This window comes from Anastrepha obliqua, chromosome 5 (assembly GCF_027943255.1).
Source record: "Anastrepha obliqua isolate idAnaObli1 chromosome 5, idAnaObli1_1.0, whole genome shotgun sequence".
NCBI classification, from domain to species: domain Eukaryota; kingdom Metazoa; phylum Arthropoda; class Insecta; order Diptera; family Tephritidae; genus Anastrepha; species Anastrepha obliqua.
This window is the reverse complement of record NC_072896.1, coordinates 68299454-68322629: the sequence shown is the minus strand read 5'-3', so window position 1 is coordinate 68322629 and position 23176 is coordinate 68299454. Positions and strand designations below refer to the sequence as shown.

The following is a 23176-nucleotide window of genomic DNA, read 5'->3' as shown; positions in this document are numbered from 1 at the left end:
TTTGATCGCTAGAATATGATTTTCACAGAGCAATGGGCGATTTTTTTGCCTTCCCACAAATCGACCCGGCCTAGTACATATACTATTTGAAAATATTCTACACAATTATTAAAGCGTAATTTAAATCTGCAACGGTTTTATCGCAAATGACAATCAGTACAAAGGATGGCTATTGCGTTTCGATTGCGATTATTGGAATGCAGTAAATTTAAGAATTACTTTATTCACCGCTTTTTATCAGCGAGGTTTTTTGTTGATCAGAAAAGAGAATACCAGAATGAGCATAATTAAAAAATTCACAAAAGTCGTTTTTTTTTTTTACTCTGCTATTGGAATATTCAATATATTATTTAATTATAGTTCTCGCTAATTTTAGCGGCCACAATTTAAGCAAATTTATCTGTTTGTAAACGCTGACTTTTTTATCAAACCTGACAAATCACAAAATTTCACAAAAATCACTCCTGGTCATTGTTTTTGAAAAAAACGGGACCTCATTTACTGTTCCATAGATATAAAATGTTCAAATTTTCTGCTGATATAATAGAAGAGCAATAAATGCTTTTATTTTTGCAGGAGCATGATTCCTTTGAGTTCCCAATACCCGAGAGACCTCTTCTTCTACGCATTTTCTTATGTGCTCCATTATACGATTGTCAATAATCAAAGAAAATGCAGTTCTTACTTGCCCTTCTTAAATATGTTATATTTCGTTTGGCACATACTGTTTGGCCTACAGCCTCCATTAAATTATTATTGGGTTGGGGGGAATAAGTTCATAGCGTTTTTATATTTTCTTTAATTTTACAATTTTTTTGCTGTTTGGCAAAGGGTAAGTATTCATTCGATAGAACTCTTTCTGCTCTACAAAAGTATGTTAAATTTATTTTTGAGCTATTTAATTTTTTATTACAATAGTTTTGAAGCTTAGAAAAATTCAACATTTTCAACACCTGGTCTTCTTAATTCCTCCTCAAGGACATTTGCGATTTGTATGGAGAAGGTGTCATAGGCGAGTCTACAGTACGAAAATGGTTTGCAAAGTTCAAGTTTGATGTCGATGACACGTCCCGCAGTGGAAAGCCTTCTGAATTCGATGAAGAACGTCTCAAATCACTTTTGAAGGAGAAAGCTCGCCAAACCAGTCGTGAATTGGTGGAAAAAATTAACTACGATCTTAAAACGATTCTCAATCACCTTCATTCAATGGCTTTCAAATTGCTTATCAGCATCTCGCCCACTATCGAGCAACACCAAATCGTCACGGTAGATGGGAAATTGTGCCTATACATCAATATGAAGCAAAGAAAGGAGAGGGTGGCTCCAGGAGATATGCCAAAGCCGAGAGTTCAGCCGGATCTTCATCCAAATAAGGTCATGATGTGTGTTTGGAGGGACTGGGAGGGCATGGTGCACTGGGAAATGCTCGAAAAGAATGCCAAGGTTAACACTGGTACATTTCCCAGCTACACTGCGTGAATGAGGTATTCGATTGAAAATACCTGATCGCCATAGTCAAACCATACTCCTTCACGAGAACGTTAGGCTGCATGTTGCACAAGTCGTCAAAGGCACACACCAAGACATTAAGAGCAATAAGAGGTCCTTCAGCATCCGCCGTATTCACCTGACCTTGCACCGACCGATTACCATCTTTTCCGCTCCCTGTCAAATCGTGACGCCCATTAAGGACGTAACCTTCGATAACACAAGCCTGCGAAATTTAACTTTTTTCAGTTTCTAGAATGGCTGTACTTGTTTCTTGTAGTTTTTTATGCGCTGAAAACGAATCTGACCTTCAAAATGCTCCATCACGTCAGGATTTTTGGTAAATGAAGCCTAAAAGGTCAAAAAATGGCCATTTTAGCCATTTTTGATAATTTTTTTTGGGATAGAAAATTTTTTTTTTCAATTTTAGATGAAAAGGTCGCATAGTACAACTCTTTAGCTTTAAACCCCATTTTTTTAATTATTGTACGATTTTTTTTAAAAAAGTTGTGACATTTTGAAATTATCAGTTTCAGTTACGCCAATAGACGTTATACCCAACGTATATGTACGTAACTGAAACTGTTAATTTCAAAATGTCATAACTTTTTTTTTAAAAATCGTACAATAATTTAAAAAAATGGGTTTTAAAGCTAAAGAGTTGTACTATGCTGCGAAAATTGAAAAAAAAAAAATTGTCTATCCCAAAAAAATTATCAAAAATGGCTAAAATGGCCATTTTTTGACCTTTTAGGCTTCATTTACCAAAAATCCTGACGTGATGGAGCATTTTGAAGGTCAGATTCGTTTTCAGCGCATAAAAAACTACAAGAAACAAGTACAGCCATTCTAGAAACTCACCCTCGCAGGACTGTGTAATCAAGATGTCGTTAAACACTGGCTCAATAACTTCTTCGACACCGGACCAGGAGATTTTTGGCGGCACGGCATCAACAAATTGGTCGAGAGGTGGGAAGAGGTTGTAAAGAGCAACGTCGAATATACATATAATTGATTAACTTATTGATATAATTATTCTTTTCTGTTTAAATAAAGGTCTTCGTCCAGGTGTTGGCATCACTTTTACTTTCTGAACTAGATAACGTTCTTTTTTTCTTTTGTCCTCTTCGTCACTTCAAAATATTCTCCTCTTCAATTTCTTTGCCTGAGAACTCACATTCGTCCGCAGTGTCAAATGAATCATTATATTGTTCTATGTTATCCACGGCGGCCGCCGTAGCCGAATGGGTTGGTGCGTGACTACCATTCGGAATTCAGAGAGAGAACGTCGGTTCGAATCTCGGTGAAAGATCAAAATTAAGAAAAAGTTTTTTCTAATAGCTGTCGCCCCTCGGCAGACAATGGCAAACCTCCGAGTGTATTTCTGCAATGAAAAAGCTCCTCATAAAAATATTTGCCGTTCGGAGTCGGCTTGAAACTGTAGGTCCCTCTATTTGTGGAACAACATCAAGACGCACAACACAAATAGGAGGAGGAGCTCGGCCAAACACCCAAAAAGGGTGTACGCGCCAATTATATATATATATATATATATTTATATATATGTATATGTTATCCACTTCACTTTCAGATAGTTTCTCTTGAGTAAATTCCGAACTCTATTCGTTTACTTTATTTATAGTTTACAATGATTCCAATTATCTTGAATGTTTCGATATTTTTGAGATATGAATTATTAGTAAAATGATGGAATAAGAATTCTTGTTTCGCAAAATAGCACTATAACTTGAAATTTTTACTGTGATACTCGCTTAGAGTAGAGTGAAATTGGTTATGCATCTATCAGCCAGCAACAAATTTAACACAATGCAGCAAAATATATCACGCAATTGCAAAAATGTCCAGGACAGCCGTTTTGTATCACAAGAAATACAATTCAAGATACAGAAGCTTTGCATGACTCAAATTACCCCTTGAGGTAGATAGGGCAGATTACATATATTTCTCGATTAAAGAATTAACAAGAAGGAGTAGATCTTCGAAAATACATTCGATATATTTTTGAATAAAATCGTCAAATTCAAAATGGTGATGTGATAAACTTATTTTCAAGAAATTCTGATATGGTTAATTTGACTCGTCACGGTAGGCTTAGAGTTAAAACGCTGGTTAATTTTAGACTTCAGATTAGCAGAGCAGTTGGGATCCCGTAAACCAACGGACAGTTTTCTTTTGAAAAGAATGTTATACCAAAGCCGATTTGACTGCTTGTTATATAGAAGCTATTGCTTAACACAAGGCCATTACTGAATAAGTATACGAAACCAATCATACGAAATTAAGACCGACCAACTGAACTTAATTTTTTATTAATTTATTATTCATTACAAGAATGATTCTCCATCACTATTGTTGCTATCTGGCATTGGTTAAGTCTTCATGTTTAATGTAAATGTGTGTCGTCTGTCGGCATTAATAAAGTTAATTGTGTATTTGCTGCGTCAAGTAGGGTTTCTTGTGCACTTACATCCATGCATATGTACATAGTGCATACATACATACATACATACATACCTATGAATATACTTGTGTTGGAGTGGCGTTTTTTCTTAACTGAACAAAAGAGCAGAACCTTTCTGGCCTAGAAAGTAGAGTTTCTACATACGTGGGTTGCTATTTATATTTTTGGTCTTGAGCTTTTTCTAATGTTGTCAGGTGGCACTTGACGTTTCTATTGGAATGTTTGACATATTTACGTTTATGGTAACGTGCGATTATTTTTCAACGTGCATTAACAAGACAAGAATGCATCCATGAACTAAAATCATTATATGACGAGCAAGCACCATCCTTTAGCTCCGTAAACAACTTTTACAATGAATTTTCTCACGGTTACTGCTGTTCGTTCACGACGAATTCCCGCAAACTTCTCTAAAATCAGTTGTTGTACCCGAGAAAATATCGATGCTGTGCGTGAAATGATTGAGCGACATCCTTTGGCATTAGTATGATGGGTGTCACTAAGATTTTTCATGATTACCTTGTGGTAAAAAAGTTGTGTTCAGGTTGGAACTCACACAATTTAAGCTTTGAAAATTGGTTCAAACGAATACAATCTTGATAGAGTCAGTTACAGGGTGTTGCAATGGAAGTCCACAAAGAGAAAATTTGGTACATTTTGCAGTTTTTTTTTATAAAGGTTAAAATGCAAGCCAGGACGCTTAAATTGTGAAAGATGTTTATGGTGACGATACTGTAACAGCTAATTACGTGCAATTTTGGTTTTGTCGATTCCTTTTAGGCATTTTTGCTGTTAAAGAAAATGTCGATAATGATAAAAATGCCGATAAAATCACAGAAATAAAGATCGACCATAAGACCTCTTCCAAACTAATATAAACAGCAACCCTCGTATGTATGTTCTCAGTATGTAAATTGTACCCAATAAGTAGTAACAAATATTGGCGACCATAACTAAGGTTGCTTACACTGGTTACATTCATATGCTCATACATACATACATGCATAGAATATACAACATTTATAAGTATGTCGGTAAGAAATTATTTATTTTTAAATAAAGATGTAGGTTAATATGCTTCACCACAGTTACAGCTTCATATCTATTTATGTGAACAACGTGTGAACCTGTGCAAGTATGATATAAGAAAATACTATATAAATGTGCTTATATTGGTACTTTCAGGTTGATGAATACAAAAGTTGGAAGTATTTCATGCGAATTTTGTTGCAAAATATAAAAGCGTATAAAAAACCCACTTGGAGATGTAGCAGCGTAAAAAACGCGAATGAGTGGCACAGTGAGTGTCATAAAATTAGGCCTTTTCATGCGAGTATGTCGAATATACCTCGCAGGAAAAAACGAACGTTGGTTAGGCTAGCGTGGCTGCCACCATATATAATATCAAAAAGAATTTCTTACGAATGTACCGACTATTTTGGTCAAATAAGTTGATTTGTCTTCCATTCTCCTATTCTCAATTTAATTTTTTATCCAGTTTAAAAAAAGTAGAACGACGTGTGCTTTAATATTTTGTTAATGCACTCATACTCCAGTAATTGCCCTTGTTTCAATTATTGTAAAGGAATATTTAACACTTTAGTATATCCCTAAGGTCATCAGTATCATTCAAGAACGATTAGCCAAAGTATCTAAGCCTAGTGGCATGCCACGCGGGAGAATAACAGAGAAGACGTCTGACAGACATTTCCTCCTTGCACCTTCTGCATTAGCCGAAATGAGGTACATTCAATCTTTGAGCATATCGACTTAGGAGGCAGTGGCTTGTGATCAAAGCAATTAGCATAGAGACGTTTTTCTTTGACCGATTAAGTTGCGCCTTTGAGCACCTGACGTCCCATTTTGGCTAAATTGACAATGCTACTAGTACCACGCGCTTTGTAGGTGGAAAGGAGTATACCTACAATCTCAATATCAAGAAGGGGGCGATTGGTAGTGCCCTCTATCGCTAATTTTTTTGCCTTGCAATTCCCTGGTATGCCAATACGCCCTGGCACCTATATCAAATGGATGCGAAAATATTTCGTCACCTCGTCAAGAGATGCTGGGAGGTAGGAAGAAAAGAGTATTCAAAGCGTCAGATGGTGCGGTTCTAAGAGCGCCAATTTCCTTACTCTGCCGTCCAGATTCATGTGCCAATTTAGTTTCTTGTCGAGAGTTACACCCAGGCGCTATCTCCTACTTCTAGCCTCACACCATTTAATGTTGGCTTTGATACCAAACAACTTGAAATCATTTATATAATTATGTTGGCCTAATTCTGAGAACCTACTGCATTAATGTAAGTATCAGCGTCTTATACTATGTTTATGCTTCATTTTTATTCACGGGCCGACTTCATAAGCATTTACGGTTATTTTTTACTTGGAGCTAAAAACTGAATGAAGAAGGTGATTCGTGGCTCTCATTATTTTATTTTGCCCCATTTTATATGAAATTTTCTTTTGCTATTTGATTAAGTGTTATTTCTACTTTGAACAGTTGTTTTACTACATAACTCAACTCACAATTCGTTTTTACACACATTTCAACACAAGTTAAGATTTCTACCAATATAGAAGAAATGTGTGCATTCAATACGAATAGAGTTGTTAATTCGTTCTAAAAAAGTGTTTATGCATATATGTTGAATTTAGCCGTGTTGAATATAAATACATAAGTAAAAATGAGGCATAAACATTAGGCCCGGTCGATTTGTTGGGAGGCAAAAAAATCGTCATTGCTCTGTGAAAATCGTATTCTAGGGATCAAAATAAGAAACTTTGCCGAAGGAACCATACCTCTAAAACGAATTCTGATGTCCCCCAATTTGGGTCGAACTTTTTAGTTTCTTTTCTATAACTCACTACAATTAATTTTTTCATTTACATATGTTCTGACTAAATAAATTTCTTAAGAGAAAAAATAGATATTATTATAAATAAATAATAAATATTATTATAAATCAATAAAATTAAAGAAAAAACATAGCCATTTAGCTGATTTTTTCATGTAAAGGCCAAAAATGATGAAATTTATAAAGTTCGACCCAAATTGGGGGACATCAGAATTCGTTTTAGAGGTATGGTTCCTTCGGCAAAGTTTCTTATTTTGATCCCTAGAATACGATTTTCACAGAGCAATGAGCGATTTTTAAATCGACCCGCCCTAATAAGCATATATATCAGGTCAGTCCATAAGTTTGTGCGTATTTGAAAGGTGGTTTTAAAATTAATAAAAATGATGTTTAAAGTATTTATTAATCAATAATATATTTTCCTTCATTATTTACAATGTCTTCCTAACGTTTAGGCAAATTTTTAATTCCCTGCCCAAAAAATTGTTTGTCCTTGGAGCCAAAATACGTTTCGATATCCAATTTATAGCTTCTTTTGAGGAGTAGTTCTTGTTACTCATATGGGATTGAAGTCCACGGAAAAGGCGATAATCACAAAGTGCAATATCCGGAGAGTATGGTGGATGCGGCATTAGCTCACATCCGAGCTCGTTCAGCTTGCCTAATGTTTGCCTTGCGGTATGAGGTCTTGCGTTGTCGTGGTGAAACAAAACTTTGCGTCTATTCACTAAAGACGGTCGACTTCTGTTAAGTGCCTCATTCAGGTTTGATAGCTTATGGGAATAATAATCAGCAGTTATCGTCTGGTTTGGTTCCAGAAAATAGTCACGGGTGCAACTGATGCCGTGCAATGCATCTCAAGAAGATTTTAAAAAGGGTTCAAAAATTGTATATTAGATTAATAGAATAATTCATATATCGGACAGAAATCTATTCCAGGTTTAGTACCCCTGTTGGAAATAAGTATGGAAATGCGTTGTCACTTATGCGACCACCGCGAGCTCTTTCAGCTACCAATTCTTTGTAGCAATTTTGCATTCAATATTATGCCTGATGTTGTTAATTTCTTGGCATAAACCAATAACTAACTTAGTCCCGAAAAAAAAATCCAACGACATTAAGTTGCATAAGCGAGGTGGCCGGATTTTACCGGACTGTATCTTGAAATTACATGACTACCCTCAATAGATTAATTAACTAATGCGAGCAACTGGAAACGATTTAGGGTGAAGAAAATGTAGTGAAGACGCGCCTCTGTAAACTACAATTAAATCGTCCGAATAGTTCCACTAGTGGTTCCAAAGTAAAAACTCCATCTTTCGATGGCACTGTACCATTCTCGATATTAAAGCTTTAGTTCCAGGCATTTCCAGAAGCCGATCGGGGTAACTATGACAGTCTGATGGCAGCAATAGAAATTAGTAGTTCTACATAGTGCGATAGCGAATTCAATGACTCTAACATGGTTATCATTTTCTTTGAAAAGATAATATGATCCAGTTATACATATACCCGATGTGGGCTTGCTGTTATTTTGATTGTTGAGGAAGCTGTTATGTCAAATAATTGCTTCATCGCCAAGATGATTTTTCAATAAAAATTACTTTTAAAGTTGAGGCTATTGATTTCCTGTGTACTTTTCAATAATTTCCACACGTTATTCCTTAGTAAACTTCACCATAATAAAAGGGTAAAACTTAAATTACGTTTAAGGATTGCACAAATATTAGCTTAATTTAAATAGAAAAATGTATTGCTTCTACTGAAAAACTCCATTTTGAATTTTATTTAATTTATCTAGCATTATTCGCATATACCCCTCCTCGAGAGTTGTCGTCTTGTCGTGATGAGGGGGCTCAGTAAGTAAAATGATCCCGAGAGCGATGCCGGCGGTAGCATAGCTACCATCGGGGCCCCCCAAGTCGGTAAGGGAAGCATCGAAGCTAAAAACAATCCACATAACAGAATCCTGACGCATGACAAAATGTGGCCAGGTTACAGCAGGCGTCTGTCTTGGATCAAGCGGCTCGCTATATAAACGTTCATCAATGGAATGTCCAAAAGCCAAGCAGTAGCTCGACTAATGCCCATCTTTTCAAAATTAACTGATTTATAATTACCGTTCGGAATTCGGAGTACGTTGGTTCGAATCTTCGTGAAAACATCAAAATGAAGAAAACGTTTTTTTCTAATAGCAGTCGCCCCTCGGCAGGCAATGGTAAATCTCTGAGTGTATTTCTACCATGAAAAAAGATCTCATATAAATATCTGCCGTTCGGAGTCGGCTTAAAACTGTAGGTCCCTCCATTTTTGGAGACGCATGTCACAAATAGGAGGAGGAGTTCGGCCTAACACCTAACAGAAGTGTACGCGCCAATTATTTATTTTTTTTTATGCCAGTTCAAAAGCTGTGAAATTTAGCTACCGCGAATAAGCCATGTTACGCGTATCATTAGTTCATTTTTTTTTTTTCAATTTTTTTTTGGTAATAATGGAGTCATTCGCTTTGGCGCGGTCAGTTACTCTGTGAGCTAGGATTTAATACTGGTTAAGGTGGCCTGAACGTCCGACATCTGTGACAACCAAAAAGGCTTCAGATTTATTTGGTTCAATCCTATCGTGAGATAGAGCCAGAAACTTTCGCAAAGGCTTCAAATAAAATAATGACCGGTTGAATTAGAGGAGGTAACTACAAAGGAATGTTTCTTCTTTCTAAGCAAAAATCAAGTACTATATACCTACGTACGTGCATACCTATGCATATGATTACTTTAAAACTTTGTATTAGGTGGCAAAACGCTCTAGTAAAGTCGAAATTTCTTGCACTGATTAATGTAGTCCTGCAGGGTGCGTTTTTAAGACACGTACATATGTACATATGTATGCATGGCAATTTTGTCGTTGTTGTTCTTGCTTTCATTGAACAAACCCACACTGGTTAAAAACTGGTGTCTAGTCCTTTGAGTGCAGATATTAAATAATGCAATTACTACAGCACTTCAGACCGCGAAGCAAGTCTTTATTAAAAGATAACCTGAATAGGTGTGCTAAAAGCCGGTAAGACATGGGGCATCAAGTGTGTTTGCGCACATAGAACATTAGTACATATGTGGGCAAATCATTAAGTGCACCACAGAAAATCGATAGAAAAACTAATGACATACAGGTATGTATGTATGGGCATAGGTACATATACATGAAAACCGAATGAAAATATGAATGGACATTGAAGGAAAAACTTGTAATTAAAATGAGCATAATACTTAAATGATATGAAAAGCAAAAAAAGCACAAGATTCAATTAAATAAATAAGTATATTTGTATGTATGTACGTTTTCATAAGTGATTATTAGAAATATCGTACCAACTAGTCTATTGTGTGAACTAAGTTTTGTTCTTGCTAGATTTTTTATGCTATTTGGCATCGTGCCAGTATTTTAATAAAAGTCCATTAAGAGAACGATACTATAAATTTTGCTGCAAATTGGCTCGGAGAGGTTGTTGGAGGTTACTAATAACTCACTGAACCAGAAAACAGAATGGCTAATGATTGGCACTTAGAAATGAAGTGCAGTAAAAAATTTTCATTTTAGGTTCAAAAAATATATTTTAAATAAGACAGATAAATCCATATAAAGGACAATTACTATGGTAACAATAGGAATGGATAAATGGTAAGACGTACGTAATATGTTCGTATGTGCATACTTATACATAAATGGAAATGATGGCTGATATTTTGAACTTTAATGCATACAATAAGAAATTTGGAAAAATTAAATTATTCCCATACTTGCGAAGTAAAATAAAATACTGCTTTTAATTAAAAAGCAACTACAAGCTAAATTTTGAAACTATTTTCACTAATGTTTCACTTGCACTGACAAACAAACAAGCAAGGAAAAACCAATCAATTCAGAACTCTTAACAATTTACCATCGATTATATTGAATCCTTGCTTTCAACTTTCCATAACAACATTGACACAATGCTAGCGCATAAGAGTGAGCACCAAAAGAGCAAAAACAAAAAACAAATGAAGTGTGAAAAAGTAAAATTAAAAAAATTTCAGATTATTTTCACAATTTACAGCAACACTTATATATGTACTATTTTTTGTTTTTTACAGCGTAACACTTGCACATCGCCAAAACAGAACATCAACTAAGCCTGCACCTGAGACTTAAACGCTGCTACCTCCAAACCATCAAAGAAAGGCCAAGCAAACATTTGTGAGAAACGACAGGAATTGATGGAACGCACATTTACACTCAATTTGTCAAGTTCTCTGATACAATTATTTTCCTACTCCCTCTCTTTCTTAAAATGCTCAAGTATTTTTATGGCTACAATATTCAGATTTTTCAAAACATTAACAAAAATACATCCCTTATTTTGAAAAGTACTAAAGAGAACGAAAATCGAGAGAGAGAGAGAGAGAGACAAAGAGCGAGAGATAAGTTTGCTAAACTAGGCATTCTGACAATTGCGCTGCTAGGTAACGTGTAATATTTTGGGGTCCACGTCCCCGGAAGTGTAAGCCCATGGAAGTATTATTGTAGTATTATACCTCAGCAGAAGTTTTGTGCTAATACACACCACCTTTGTTTGTTTTGGTTAGAAGTTCCCTCCAGCCTAATGTATGTGGTAGTGGCTAAAAGTATGCAATATAAAATGATGTAAGGACAACTGCTACTTGGACAACAGTTTCTACAGTGACTTGCAAAAAAATGTATGACGAAATGTTTTACTGGTATTATGTTATGGTTTAAATTTAAAAAAGGAAATAAATAGCTATGTTAATATATATATAGCTCATAACTTACTTTTGCTTTGTTTAGCAGCTACTAAATATATATTTAACCGAACATATGATATAATTACTATTCTATATTTACTGTAGAAACAACTTAACTCTCTCACCAAATACTATAGTTAGTTACATATGTATTTCGTTTTACCTAACATACTTTGGAATTCACACAGAGAGTGCATTACAATCGATGTTGTTTATCATCACAATTTTTTTTTATTTGCTTACTATACCATAATTACAGACGTCATAGATAATATTGGCAAAAAATCAAAAAAATGATGTTTTTAGGATTTAGGATGCCTCTCAAAGTTTTGCGTTAAAAATTCATTGCGGATTTTAGCTCAAAAAGCCATTTATGAACGAATTCAGTAAATTGAATAGCGCAGAGCTTGTTTATTAAATGCAATTCAAATATTTGTTTAATAATTTTTTTGCCAATAACGAACAATTTTGCTATTTAAATGGGAAAGGTTTAGAGGAGTGTAGAGTAAAGAATAAACTTTAGCATATCTATTTGTACACCTGACATATACGTACATATGTATAAGTATACTCTATATGGTCAGGGTAAGTGTCTTCCAACGTTTTACTTTCGCTCTATACTACAAGGTGGCTTTTTTACTTAATAAAAAACAGTGACTTTTAGTGATGCAAGGATTACGCGGTTACGCGCTCCGTTGTTTGTCTGTTTGTTTACTGCAGCTGCCTTGTTCACAAGTGCCAAATATGATTGACGTATGACGCCATTTGCAAAATAATAAATCTTCCAATAGAGTGATTAATAGCGCCAAGTAATCATGGAAAGATAGTTTTCATAAGACCTACACTATTTGAAAAAATAAAAATGTATATGCCTCTGTTACTGTTTAAAACGATGGATTTGATAAAATCATTGAAAGGTTATAAGGGGAGAAGCATTGGAGATTTGTCACGATGCAGCTCTTAAATATTTATCCATTGGGTGTGAGAACTAATTTTGCAAAATTCAAAGCAATTTATTTCTTTTGAATAGGTCGAACATTTTGGCTAGAATTGTTATATAGTTAAGACATTTTTTAATTACATTAAGAGAAAAATTAAAAATTAAAAAAAATATTCTTTATAAAAGTAAATTTCAATAGTTTTAACTATTTTATAAGTTTACAATCTTACTTACATATTTGCATAATTTTTTGATTATACAATTTGTTTAAATTTATAAAATTTTCTCTCCAATGGAATTCAGCGATACCTAAACTATATTTCAGCCAAGTCGGCCTACCCTTTCGAAAGATATAAATTGTTTTCGATTTTTCGAAATAAGTTTTTAAAGTTTAATTTCGGCCCTACAAAATAAAAAACGGACTTTCTTTGTTCTATTTCAGTTATAAAAGGTCTAAACTTCCTCAGTATTTTTTTATTATAATTTGCGGGACTTAATGATAGACACCCTGTGTTTGGCCGAGCTACTCCTCCTATTTGTGGTGTGCGTCTTGATGTTATTCTACAACTGGAGGGACCTACAATTTCAAGCCGACTCCGAACGGCAGATATTTTTATGAGGAGCTTTTTCATGGCAGAAATACACTCGGAGGTTTGCCATTGCCTGCCGAGGGGCGACCGCTATTAGAAAAATGTTTTTCTTAATTTTGGTGTTTCACCGAGATTCGAACTTACGTTCTCTCTGTGAATTCCGAATGGTAATCACGCACCAACCCATTCGGCTACGGCGGCCGCTTATCCTAATACTGCTGGTATATTAATTGCACGTACTGTAATCTTATATCAGCGTACATATGAGCATATTTACTTCGTACGGCAAAATAGCAAATATGCCGCTTTCATAAGGGCAACTCAGAGAGGTCGTTAAGCTCCAAGAATTTGGCATGTTTTCAAGTATCGTATGTGCCATGACTATTCCAGACATATACGCTAGAGCAAAAACTGCCCTCGCATACTCATTCTCCTTTGACCTAAAAACAAAATGATACATTCTATGCTTCTTCTAGTCAAACTACAACTATACGTAACATTGCTAGCAAATGTGTTTACTGTTTATGCCCATATGGAAAAATGAAATTTATGTATGTATTTGTATATTTTTGTCGGTTGATTTCACTAAGGGTTAGATTAGTATATTTTTTCGCTTACAAAATTTTGCGATACAGGCGTCAAAAAATCAATAGAACTCGTAACTCCCAGCGTCAACAAATATCCCTTTCCAAACAAACGTATTGTATAAGTAGATAAATGTAAAGAAGTAGATATTTACATGTAAATATGCTTTTAAAAAATTTAATTAAATAAAAATTAATTTACGCACCATTCTCTGCATATCCTTGTCAATCCTTCTCTTCTCTCCAACCCCATCTTCTTTGTACGTTATATCATTTCCTTGCACACTACCATTTGGGACGGCACAATTTTCACTACCAGCAGGCTGCTGTATCTCACGCTGAGTATTTTGTTTTAGAGGCGCCACATTACCAGCAACTACAATTCCTGTAATTGCTGCATCAGCTCCAGTTTCAGCTCCAGAGCCAACTTTTGTGACGCCTCCAGCACTTTTCTCCTTTATTGCATCCGTTTTGGTCAATTTTTGCTGTGAATAATAATTGTAATTTAGGTAACTTCGACGCAACGATTGCGAGCGCGTCAGATTGCCAACTGTGGCAGCGGGTGTTTGCGTAGATACAGCTGAACCAAGCAATACTACGGCCTTGCGACGCGTGGCTGCACCCCCAAACGAACCGGCTGTGATGGCGTAGCGTTCGTGTGTGTCACGTTGCAGTGACTGATGGTGTTGTTGTTGTTGTCGTTGTTCCAGCACTCCTGTCAGTGGGTGGCGGTAGTGGGTATTCGTGGTGTTCGGAGTCGGAGCTGTTACGTTGCTCAAATGGCGCGTGTTACGTTCCATTTCCAGATACTGACTGCCATAATTGTTGAATAGGTTCGATTTTGAGCCGCGCATGCGCAATGACACGGAGCGCCGAAATGGATCGGGTGAGTGCAATAACTGTTTCAACTCTCTGCCATGTGTGTACAGCGGTGATTGCTGCTGTTGTAAGTGCGGTATTTTACTCGCACTAGCGAATTGTGGTGTTGCTGTTGCTGTAGCTGGCATATGTTTTGTTACTGCACTCACTGAAACTGTTTCTGTTGTTGGTGTTGGTTTAACCGTCATTGCATTAGTTTCGTTTACAATATCGGTTATTGGGTTATTGTTGTTTATCAGTTTGCCTTCCTTTTCTATTTTTTGCTTTGCCTCCACCTCGGAGGCACTCGTCTCAGCCATCTCGTCTAATTCCTCTCCAGTGTCTGTTGTTGTCGCAACTAATGACGTTTCGACAGTCGATGTCTTTGCTATTGACAATGATGTCATTAATTGGTCACGTCACTGCAAATGAAAAAGAAGTGGTGTGCATGAGGAAATATAGTATTGAAAAACACGTTAGTGCTGCATTTACAGCAACTTGCAATGGAAAGCAATGAAATGCGAGTTGTGGCAACTGCCGAAAAGTCATGATTAATTAACTTTGTAATTATGTATAGCGAAAATTGCCTGCCGGCATCAACTAATTAAAACTTTCTTCTTCTCAACAAGGAGAGTGAGTGAATGGTAATTTCATGATTAACCGCAATTTTGTTTATAATTATTGTAATTATTTCATTTTTAATTTACCTTTCTAATATTTTCTCGCTGCTCAAGATTTTAACGACTTATTAGACAATTAATAAAAATAATAAAAAAGAATATGAAGTAATATGTTGTACAAGTTGTACAGTGATCTGTAGTTAAATGTTACTGGCTTAAAAACTTCTTATGCAAAAAAATTCTAACGGCGTAAATGGCAGCTTCGAAGTCGCCAATTGGCATTAACGAGACAACACGATTACGCTATGATAACACGACACCATGACAACCCGATTACCGAACTTGGCGCGCAAAAGATTGATTGTGGCGAAGTTCGCCTATCATTATAATTTCCAGTCACAAAAAAATATTTATCATGTCTCATTAGCGCCCATCGTTTACCCTTTCTAGCAACATTTTTTAAAGAAAAATTCACCAATAAAGCCGTTGCGTATTCCGCAACATATTGTCATTCCAGAGGGAATAGCACTAGCATTTCGACGATCAAGTCCGAATATTTCTAAATGAATATACCAACAACAAAAATCATAGAAAATTCGATATATTCGCAAGTTACACCATGACCGAAGTAGAAAGTCAAAGCAGGAGTTTAACGATCCCATTCTCGTATTGTAGGCGTCGAAAATGATAATAGGATAATCTTCGACAATAAATCGCTAAAGCAGGCCGCTTTGTGAACACACATACCTTTGAAGATTAAGCAGAAAGAAAGATATCTTAGTCGGATAATCCTCACTATGTTAATTTTTTTTTTGCTCCTGGCGATAAAAATATATTAGTTTGGGGAAACAGAAATCCATAAATTTTGCGTAAAATTTTACGCAACAACATTTTGCGTTTTATCGACATATTCGACACTTTCTTTAACATCAAAAATTCCTGAACGGAATCGACGAGCCCAAATTCCACGTAATTAGCTGTTAAAGTATCGGCACCATAAACTCCATTCACAATTTCAGCGGATTGGCTTGCATTTTCGTTTTATCAAAGAAAAACTCTAAAATGTATCGAATTTTCTCTTTGTTGACTTCTATTGTTAACACCCTGTAATTCACGACTGAATGGAACTAAAAAAAAAACAGCAAAAGAATTGTTTTAGTGTGAAATGTCACCTTGACAACTCGTATAAACTTTTAAATTGTTTGATCGATTCTTTGCGAGATATTGATCACTACAGCCATCTACCGAGAAAATAATGGGTTTCTTTTTTAGTATCTCTATGTTTTTCCGATTTTTCACTATTTCAATATATTTTGATGAAAAAGTTTAAAACTATATAATCCATTCATATGAAATATTTCTTTAGAGGATGTGCTTTCATAAAGAAATTATACTACAGATGTTACAGACCAAAAATAAAAATCTTTCACATTTTACTTATTCTTTAAAACCGGAATTTTCTTGGGAAAAGGTGTAAAATACTAAAAAAATATCTGTGGGTAGAGGAGCTCTCGTTTTTCTCGCGGATTTTTGCATGGCTCACGATTGCTCTATGTGTTGAGAACTTTATTGAATATGGTGATGGTCAAAATTGTTATTTTTTTTCACCATTTTTCACTGACAAGGTTATTTTTGGATACCAAAAATTCTTACGTGTAGTATAAGGACAATTGTCGGATGTAAATGAACTACTAGTGAGAATAATAACGTCAATAGAACACGCTATAGATCAAAGATATACAAAAATTTCTCTCCGATTTGAATTAGCATTGACATAAACTAATTTTAACTCCAACTAAATGTTAGTGCGTGTCACATATGTAGGACAATAAACAAAATTAATTTGTGCGACTCAAATTCAATTCAATCAATTCGGGAAATTATCCACCCAAATGTCCGCCAAAATCATGCGTTGTGACTTTGTTAGGTTATTTTCGGCGGACACATCTCAAGACATAAATCTATGAGACCAACCAAGTGACCCTTCATTATTAAGAAAGCAAAATAAAAATTAAATCTTTGTAAAATTTTGTTATCTTTAATTCAGTTAGTTTAGGACCCTCTTCTTTTTAAAAACAACTTAGCAACAACGAACATTGCATTTTTTTCAAGCGTAGACTTTAATCTTTTGGCTCTATTTGGAGAGGATATTTTAACTAAGGGGGCGTCCATAAATTACGTGAGGTGTTTTTTTTTTTTCAATTTTCTGAAACTCCCTCCCCCCCTGGTGAGATGTCGTGAGATTTTATTCAACCCCCTCCCCCATCCCCCAATCTCACGTGAGATTTTTCAAAATGTGGGTTTCTTATGTAAACGCGTTGGATTGTTATTGTAAAAAGAAAAAAAATTTGCTTCGTGCTTTTATTTACGACTAGTTTAGACTAGTAATCAATGTTGCTGAGAGTTATAAGTGTAATAAAAATTTAACAATAGAAGACTTAAATCGTAACTACTGCGATTAAAAAAAGAATATCTACTCTAATTCAGTCCATGGAGAATCATGCGCGGTTTCAAGAGAGACTATTGGGACCAACATGTCCATATGATTTTCAGTAAAATCATGTGCTCCTTCAACTTCGTTCTAATCTAGCCACTCTAAGCCGTTGACGCTTGCGCACAGTAACTCATTAGCTCGTCTTGTGACAATCCGTGAGGGTCGCACTTTGCGGAACATACGCGCTTGCTTAGCTGGTGCAATGTGAGCTGCTCGCCTGTGCTCTGCAGCTCTTGTGATAGATGCGAAGTAAATACCGCATGTACTGCAGCATATTTTCTCTAAATCATCACGTATACTTGGGCAATAGAGATCAATAGGCGTGCTGATGAAGGCATTCAGCGGTTGAATCGGTACCCGTATTAGAAATGGAGCAAATGATTTTCCGTCATGTTCTTTAAAGTCCGGAATTGTCAAACGTCAACCTGAGTGATAGGGCGTTCGGCTCATAGTGGCGCGAAAACAACCGACGGGCTACACTGTAGCGCAAATTCAGATTAAATTGAGCTATTTGGTATAAAACAAATATGGTGGTTTGACAGTAGTAATGTATAACGTCCAAGTATGAATGAAATTATTTTCTTTCGCACGAATTAGTGAATGATCTTAATCATACTACGATTACGCTTGAGATTAAATCTTAAGCATGTACAATTTTTTTGTTTCAATCAGAAAAAAAATTGCGTGATATTTGCCGAGACCCCCCTCTCTCCAACGTAAGATTAGATGAGATTTGACTCGACCCCCTCCCCCCCTTAAACATCTCACGTAATTTATGGACGCCCCCTAAGTGAATTATTAAAATTTAAAATACCGGGAATAAAATACTACTAGTGAATCGAATACTATTAGAGCTTTGCTGAGGCGATGTAATGTTTGTCACCCCAATTAGTACACCAACGCATTTTCTAAACCTTCTTAGATGTCGGCTATATACCTGTACATATACGTCTCCGAAATTACTATAAAGGCACAACATATTGACAAATTTTGCCTTTTACTCATTTACTTTTTAGTCTCAATTATTTGTTTATAACAATTTTGTTTATTCCATAACAAAAACCATAATATTCCAAGATTCACGCCTTTTATGAAAAAAATTTGGTACGCAGTTTTATAGCGCCTTACATTTTATTATAATAAAATGGAAGTTTTTATTAATTATAATAAAATGGAAGTTTGATATTGCCTAAAATTTTCGTTGGTATTTAACCATTTTTTTTTTATATGGGAAAAAATGTGCAGCATCTACAGGGTAAAAAATTGTTAAAAATCAGAAAGAATTTTTAGCTACTTTAAATTTTCATTTTCCACGAAGGAGGTACAATAGATCTTTCGCAATGCTGAGTCCTTTCACTATAATAAACTTTGATTTTATTATATTGTACTAAAATTTATTGAACTATAAAACTGCATACTCAAACTTTCTTTTTAATTCTGGTTTAAAAGTTTGAAATTTTTATGAAAATCATGCACAAAATTTGAAACTTGGATTATTACTGCATTTGTTATGGAATGAACTATCATTACAAAAAAAATAATGATTGAAATTATAATATAAAAAAGTAAATAAACAAAACATGTCAATATGTGATGCCTTTATAATAATTTCGGGGGTGTATTATGGAAACATGTTGGGTAAATGTTTACTTGTTTACTACCCACTGTGCAAAAATACATTTAAACTGAAGCACTGACACCACAAGTCTAAACTTGATGGACGATTGGTTTTCTATAGAGTATAATCACATATAATAGCTACTAATATGCGTAGTCGCTTGTTTGTGTATGAAATACGACGGCCGCCGTAGACGAATGAGTTGGTGCGTAACTACCATTCGGAACTGCATAGGTTCAAATATGCGTGCATGAAATATCAAAATTATAGAAAAATATGTTTCTAAAAGTGGTCGCCCCCGAATGTATTCCTGCCTCCGAGCGTATTCTTGCCATGAAAAACCATTTCATAAAAAACCATCTGCTGTTCGTAATCAGCTTAAAATTGTAGGCCCCTTCTTCTGTAGAACATCAAGACACACACCACAAATACGAGGAGGATCTCGGCGAAACAGCCAATAAATGGTGTAAGCGTCAATTATATATGTATATAATATATAAATATGTGTATGAAATACAAATAGTACGCCCTGAGCTTGACCGGAATATTGAATAGAAAACAGAAATCTCCGAATATATTACTGTCCAATGAGTATTATCTCCCCCACTTTCGTTTTCGATTTGATTCTCCATCGCTACTCGAAAAATTGATTTCAATATTCCTCAGCGGTGTTTACGAAGGGATGGTTAGAATTTATTATGCTTCCAGTGCTCTGATTTCCACAACTTTGAGAGAATTTAAGATGATTTCAAATCGTATTGACCTAGATTTTTCTTCCACAAAGTACTATTTAAAAGTGTTACTAAATGAATTGTTTAACTAGTTTCTAAGTATTCTCTAAAATTACTTCTTTGTAAACTTTAAGAAATGTTGCATTGCCTACATTAAAATTAATTTATAGGTTTAATTTATTTTTAACGTAACTGAATTGTTTAGCATTAATCTGTTTTTCATAGAAATATTGCATTTTCATATTATTAAATGAACTATTAAGTAAATAAATAATTCTTACATGAAATAGTATCTCAGAAAACTATCTGTCGTACCGAGGCGGCATAGAAAAATAGGCTCGTTTATTATTGGGACGCACCCCACAGGCTTTTCAGGTTGAATGCGCCAGTTTATTATGTGTGTAGGTATGTATGTATGGACGTAATATAAATTTGTGCTATACATTTGTGAATTGTATATGAATTTATTCACTTGCTACGCTACTTTTTTCTTATTGTTTATAAGAGTTATTAGCCATTTTAATGCTTAAAATGTATTAACCATTCAATTATTTCTGCTTGTTGTTTGAAAAGTGAAAATCCGACATAGGTAATAAATTGCTATACAATTCCATGCAGCACGATCATATCCATACTCATACATATGTATGTAAATAGGTAGGAATATAAACATACATACATATATACACATATATAACTCGTAAAATTCGTGTTAAGAGACAATGCCTACTAAAGCTAAGCGTTTGCAAGCTTTTCTTTCTCTCTTCACACATTTCTACAAATTACAGTTAATTGCGGGTAGATATTAAAATGGGAAAACTTACAACGTACTCTAAAATGTAAAAGTGTAAAAGGTAACGATTTGCTTCTTAATAACTTCTCTGGTGTTGCATGTAAAGCTGTGTTGCTTCAATGAGAAATGTGGCAACCACAATAGACTATGTACATTTTGCACATATACATACATGCACATGTATGTATAGTACATTGCTGTGCAACATGTCTAGTACGTGTTGATGCAATAAAATAAGAAATAGTATGCAAGTTGCAAAAGTTGAAAGATTTTCATAACCACACACTCATACACACATACAATAATGGAACGTAATCAGCACACATTGCGGTACATTTTGCGTTCACACCAACGGATTGTGTGGCAAATGCCCTGATTGCAGCAAGTGAGAAAAAAAAAAAAAACAAATAGAGAAAACATACAAAACCCATACATACGTAAATAGTGGTTAGAGCAGTTAAAATAAAAGCTGTAAGACCGGAAACTACAGCACACAAAATGTGAACTTCCTGTACAGTGTTATATTATTGCTCTTGCAACGCCACACGTACGAGTACATACACATGTGCAAGTGCATACATATATATTTATTTATATACATAAATTGCAGTAGCGCGCAATTTTATAGTTGTTGAAACAAATTAGATCGTTCCGGGGAAAGTGAAAAGGAAAGATAGGACACATGGTAATGGGCAGAGAGCTTTCAGTAGCCAGTAAATATATGTATGTGTGTATGTGCGCATGTTTGCGAGCTTTCAACGAAACGAACTATTTAACATCAACCATTTTTTGTAATTATTTCTTTTAACTACACCATAGCGTACTAAAAATGTTAACAAATTAGGCATAAAATCAAGAATTTACTGCCAAAACGAGCGAGTAGCAACAGACATTAAAAACATGTGTCTTAACTTTTTTTTGGAGAAGCTAATGGTGCAAGGAGGCAGAGCTCGGTCTAACACCCAACAAAGTGTGTACACATGGTAGAAAACGTCTGTGTTCACCCACTGTTATAAAGTATTAAAATAATTTAACGTGTTTATCTTAAAACTCTCAGTTATTTCTTTTCACTTTTATTCGTAGAGGGTATGAACAAACTTTTTTGGAGTTTGAGCTACGTCGTGTTCAGATAACGGGATTGTAGTACAGTTACTTAAATAGGCTGAGCAGAAAAAGTGTGCGTTCATTTCGAATAGTGACGATTATTTGCATGGCAATTACGTTAAATTTAATTTTAAATCATTCATGTAGTTGACGCGGTTAAGAACAAATCTAAAGAGGGAAAAATTGATATTAGAAATACATTTTTTGTTACTATGGACCACAGGCGAAAAGAAATAGATATTGGTGAAAGGAAAATCATTGTAAGTTTGTGGCAAAATAGTAAGAGCTATCGGGAAATCGCGAAAATTGTTGGGAGGCAATACTCCTCGGTCCAAAGAGTGATAAACAACTTCAAGCAAACGAATTGTTTGGAGTCTAAGCCTCGTTCTGGGCGTCCAAAAAAACTGACGGAAAGAGAAGAACGCAACATAACTATTCTTGTGAAGTCTAATCCACGACTAACAGCAAGCCAAATTTCAAAAGACATAGAAGTAAAATACCAAAAGAAAGTACATCCAGATACAGTAAGAAAAATTCTCAAAAGAATCGTATTTCACGGCAGACTGGCCCGAAAAAACCCCTTCATATCGCGAGTAAATCGACTTAAGCGGATGGCTTTCGCCAAGAATACGTAAACAAGCTACCTGTGTTTTGGAATAGTGTGATTTTTTCAGATGAGAGCAAGTTTTGCATTTTCGGGATAAAAGGTCGTAAAATTATTTGGAGGAAAAACGGAACGGCACTTGGAAAGCAAAATCTGGTACCTACGGTAAAGCATGGGGGAGGAGATGCCATGATATGGGGGTGTATGGCTAGTTCGGGCGTTGGAAATATACAGTTTATTGAGTCGATAATGAACAGACATGATTATCTCGATATTTTAAAAACGAATTCGAGAGAAAGTGCAATCAAACTGGGACTCGGTGAAAGATTTGTTTTCCAACAGGACAACGACCCGAAACACACAGCAGAGATTGTTAGGTTGTGGTTGTTGTATAATGTTCCAAAACAACTTCGCACACCCCCACAATCATACACACCTGACCTTAACCCCATTGAGCACTTATGGGACGTTCTAGAAAAAAAAAATACGAGAGCGTACAATAACTAGCAAGGAAATGCTTAAGAACGCGCTTAAAGAGGAATGGGAAGCCATAAGTCCAGAAATAACAGCCAAACTAGTTGGATCAATGAAAAGACGCCTTCTAGAAGTCATAA

General features: G+C 35.3%; 1 protein-coding gene across 5 annotated transcripts in view; it reads right to left on the bottom strand.

The window, feature by feature from the left end:
• The window catches only part of LOC129247019 (protein quick-to-court), a 63736-nt gene that overhangs the window by 22214 nt on the left and 18346 nt on the right, over positions 1-23176 (bottom strand). For 3 of the 5 annotated variants that reach the window (XM_054885852.1, XM_054885857.1, XM_054885854.1), the window contains exons 2-3: positions 13949-15020; positions 13775-13851 (exon numbers count right to left, since the gene is read on the bottom strand). In XM_054885852.1, coding sequence (XP_054741827.1) covers positions 13775-13851; positions 13949-15005 — 1134 coding nt within the window. In that variant the 5' untranslated portion in view covers positions 15006-15020. Of the gene's footprint in view, positions 1-13774; positions 13852-13946; positions 15021-23176 lie in introns of all 5 variants that reach the window. The other 2 variants (XM_054885855.1, XM_054885856.1) reach the window with 2 other exon arrangements.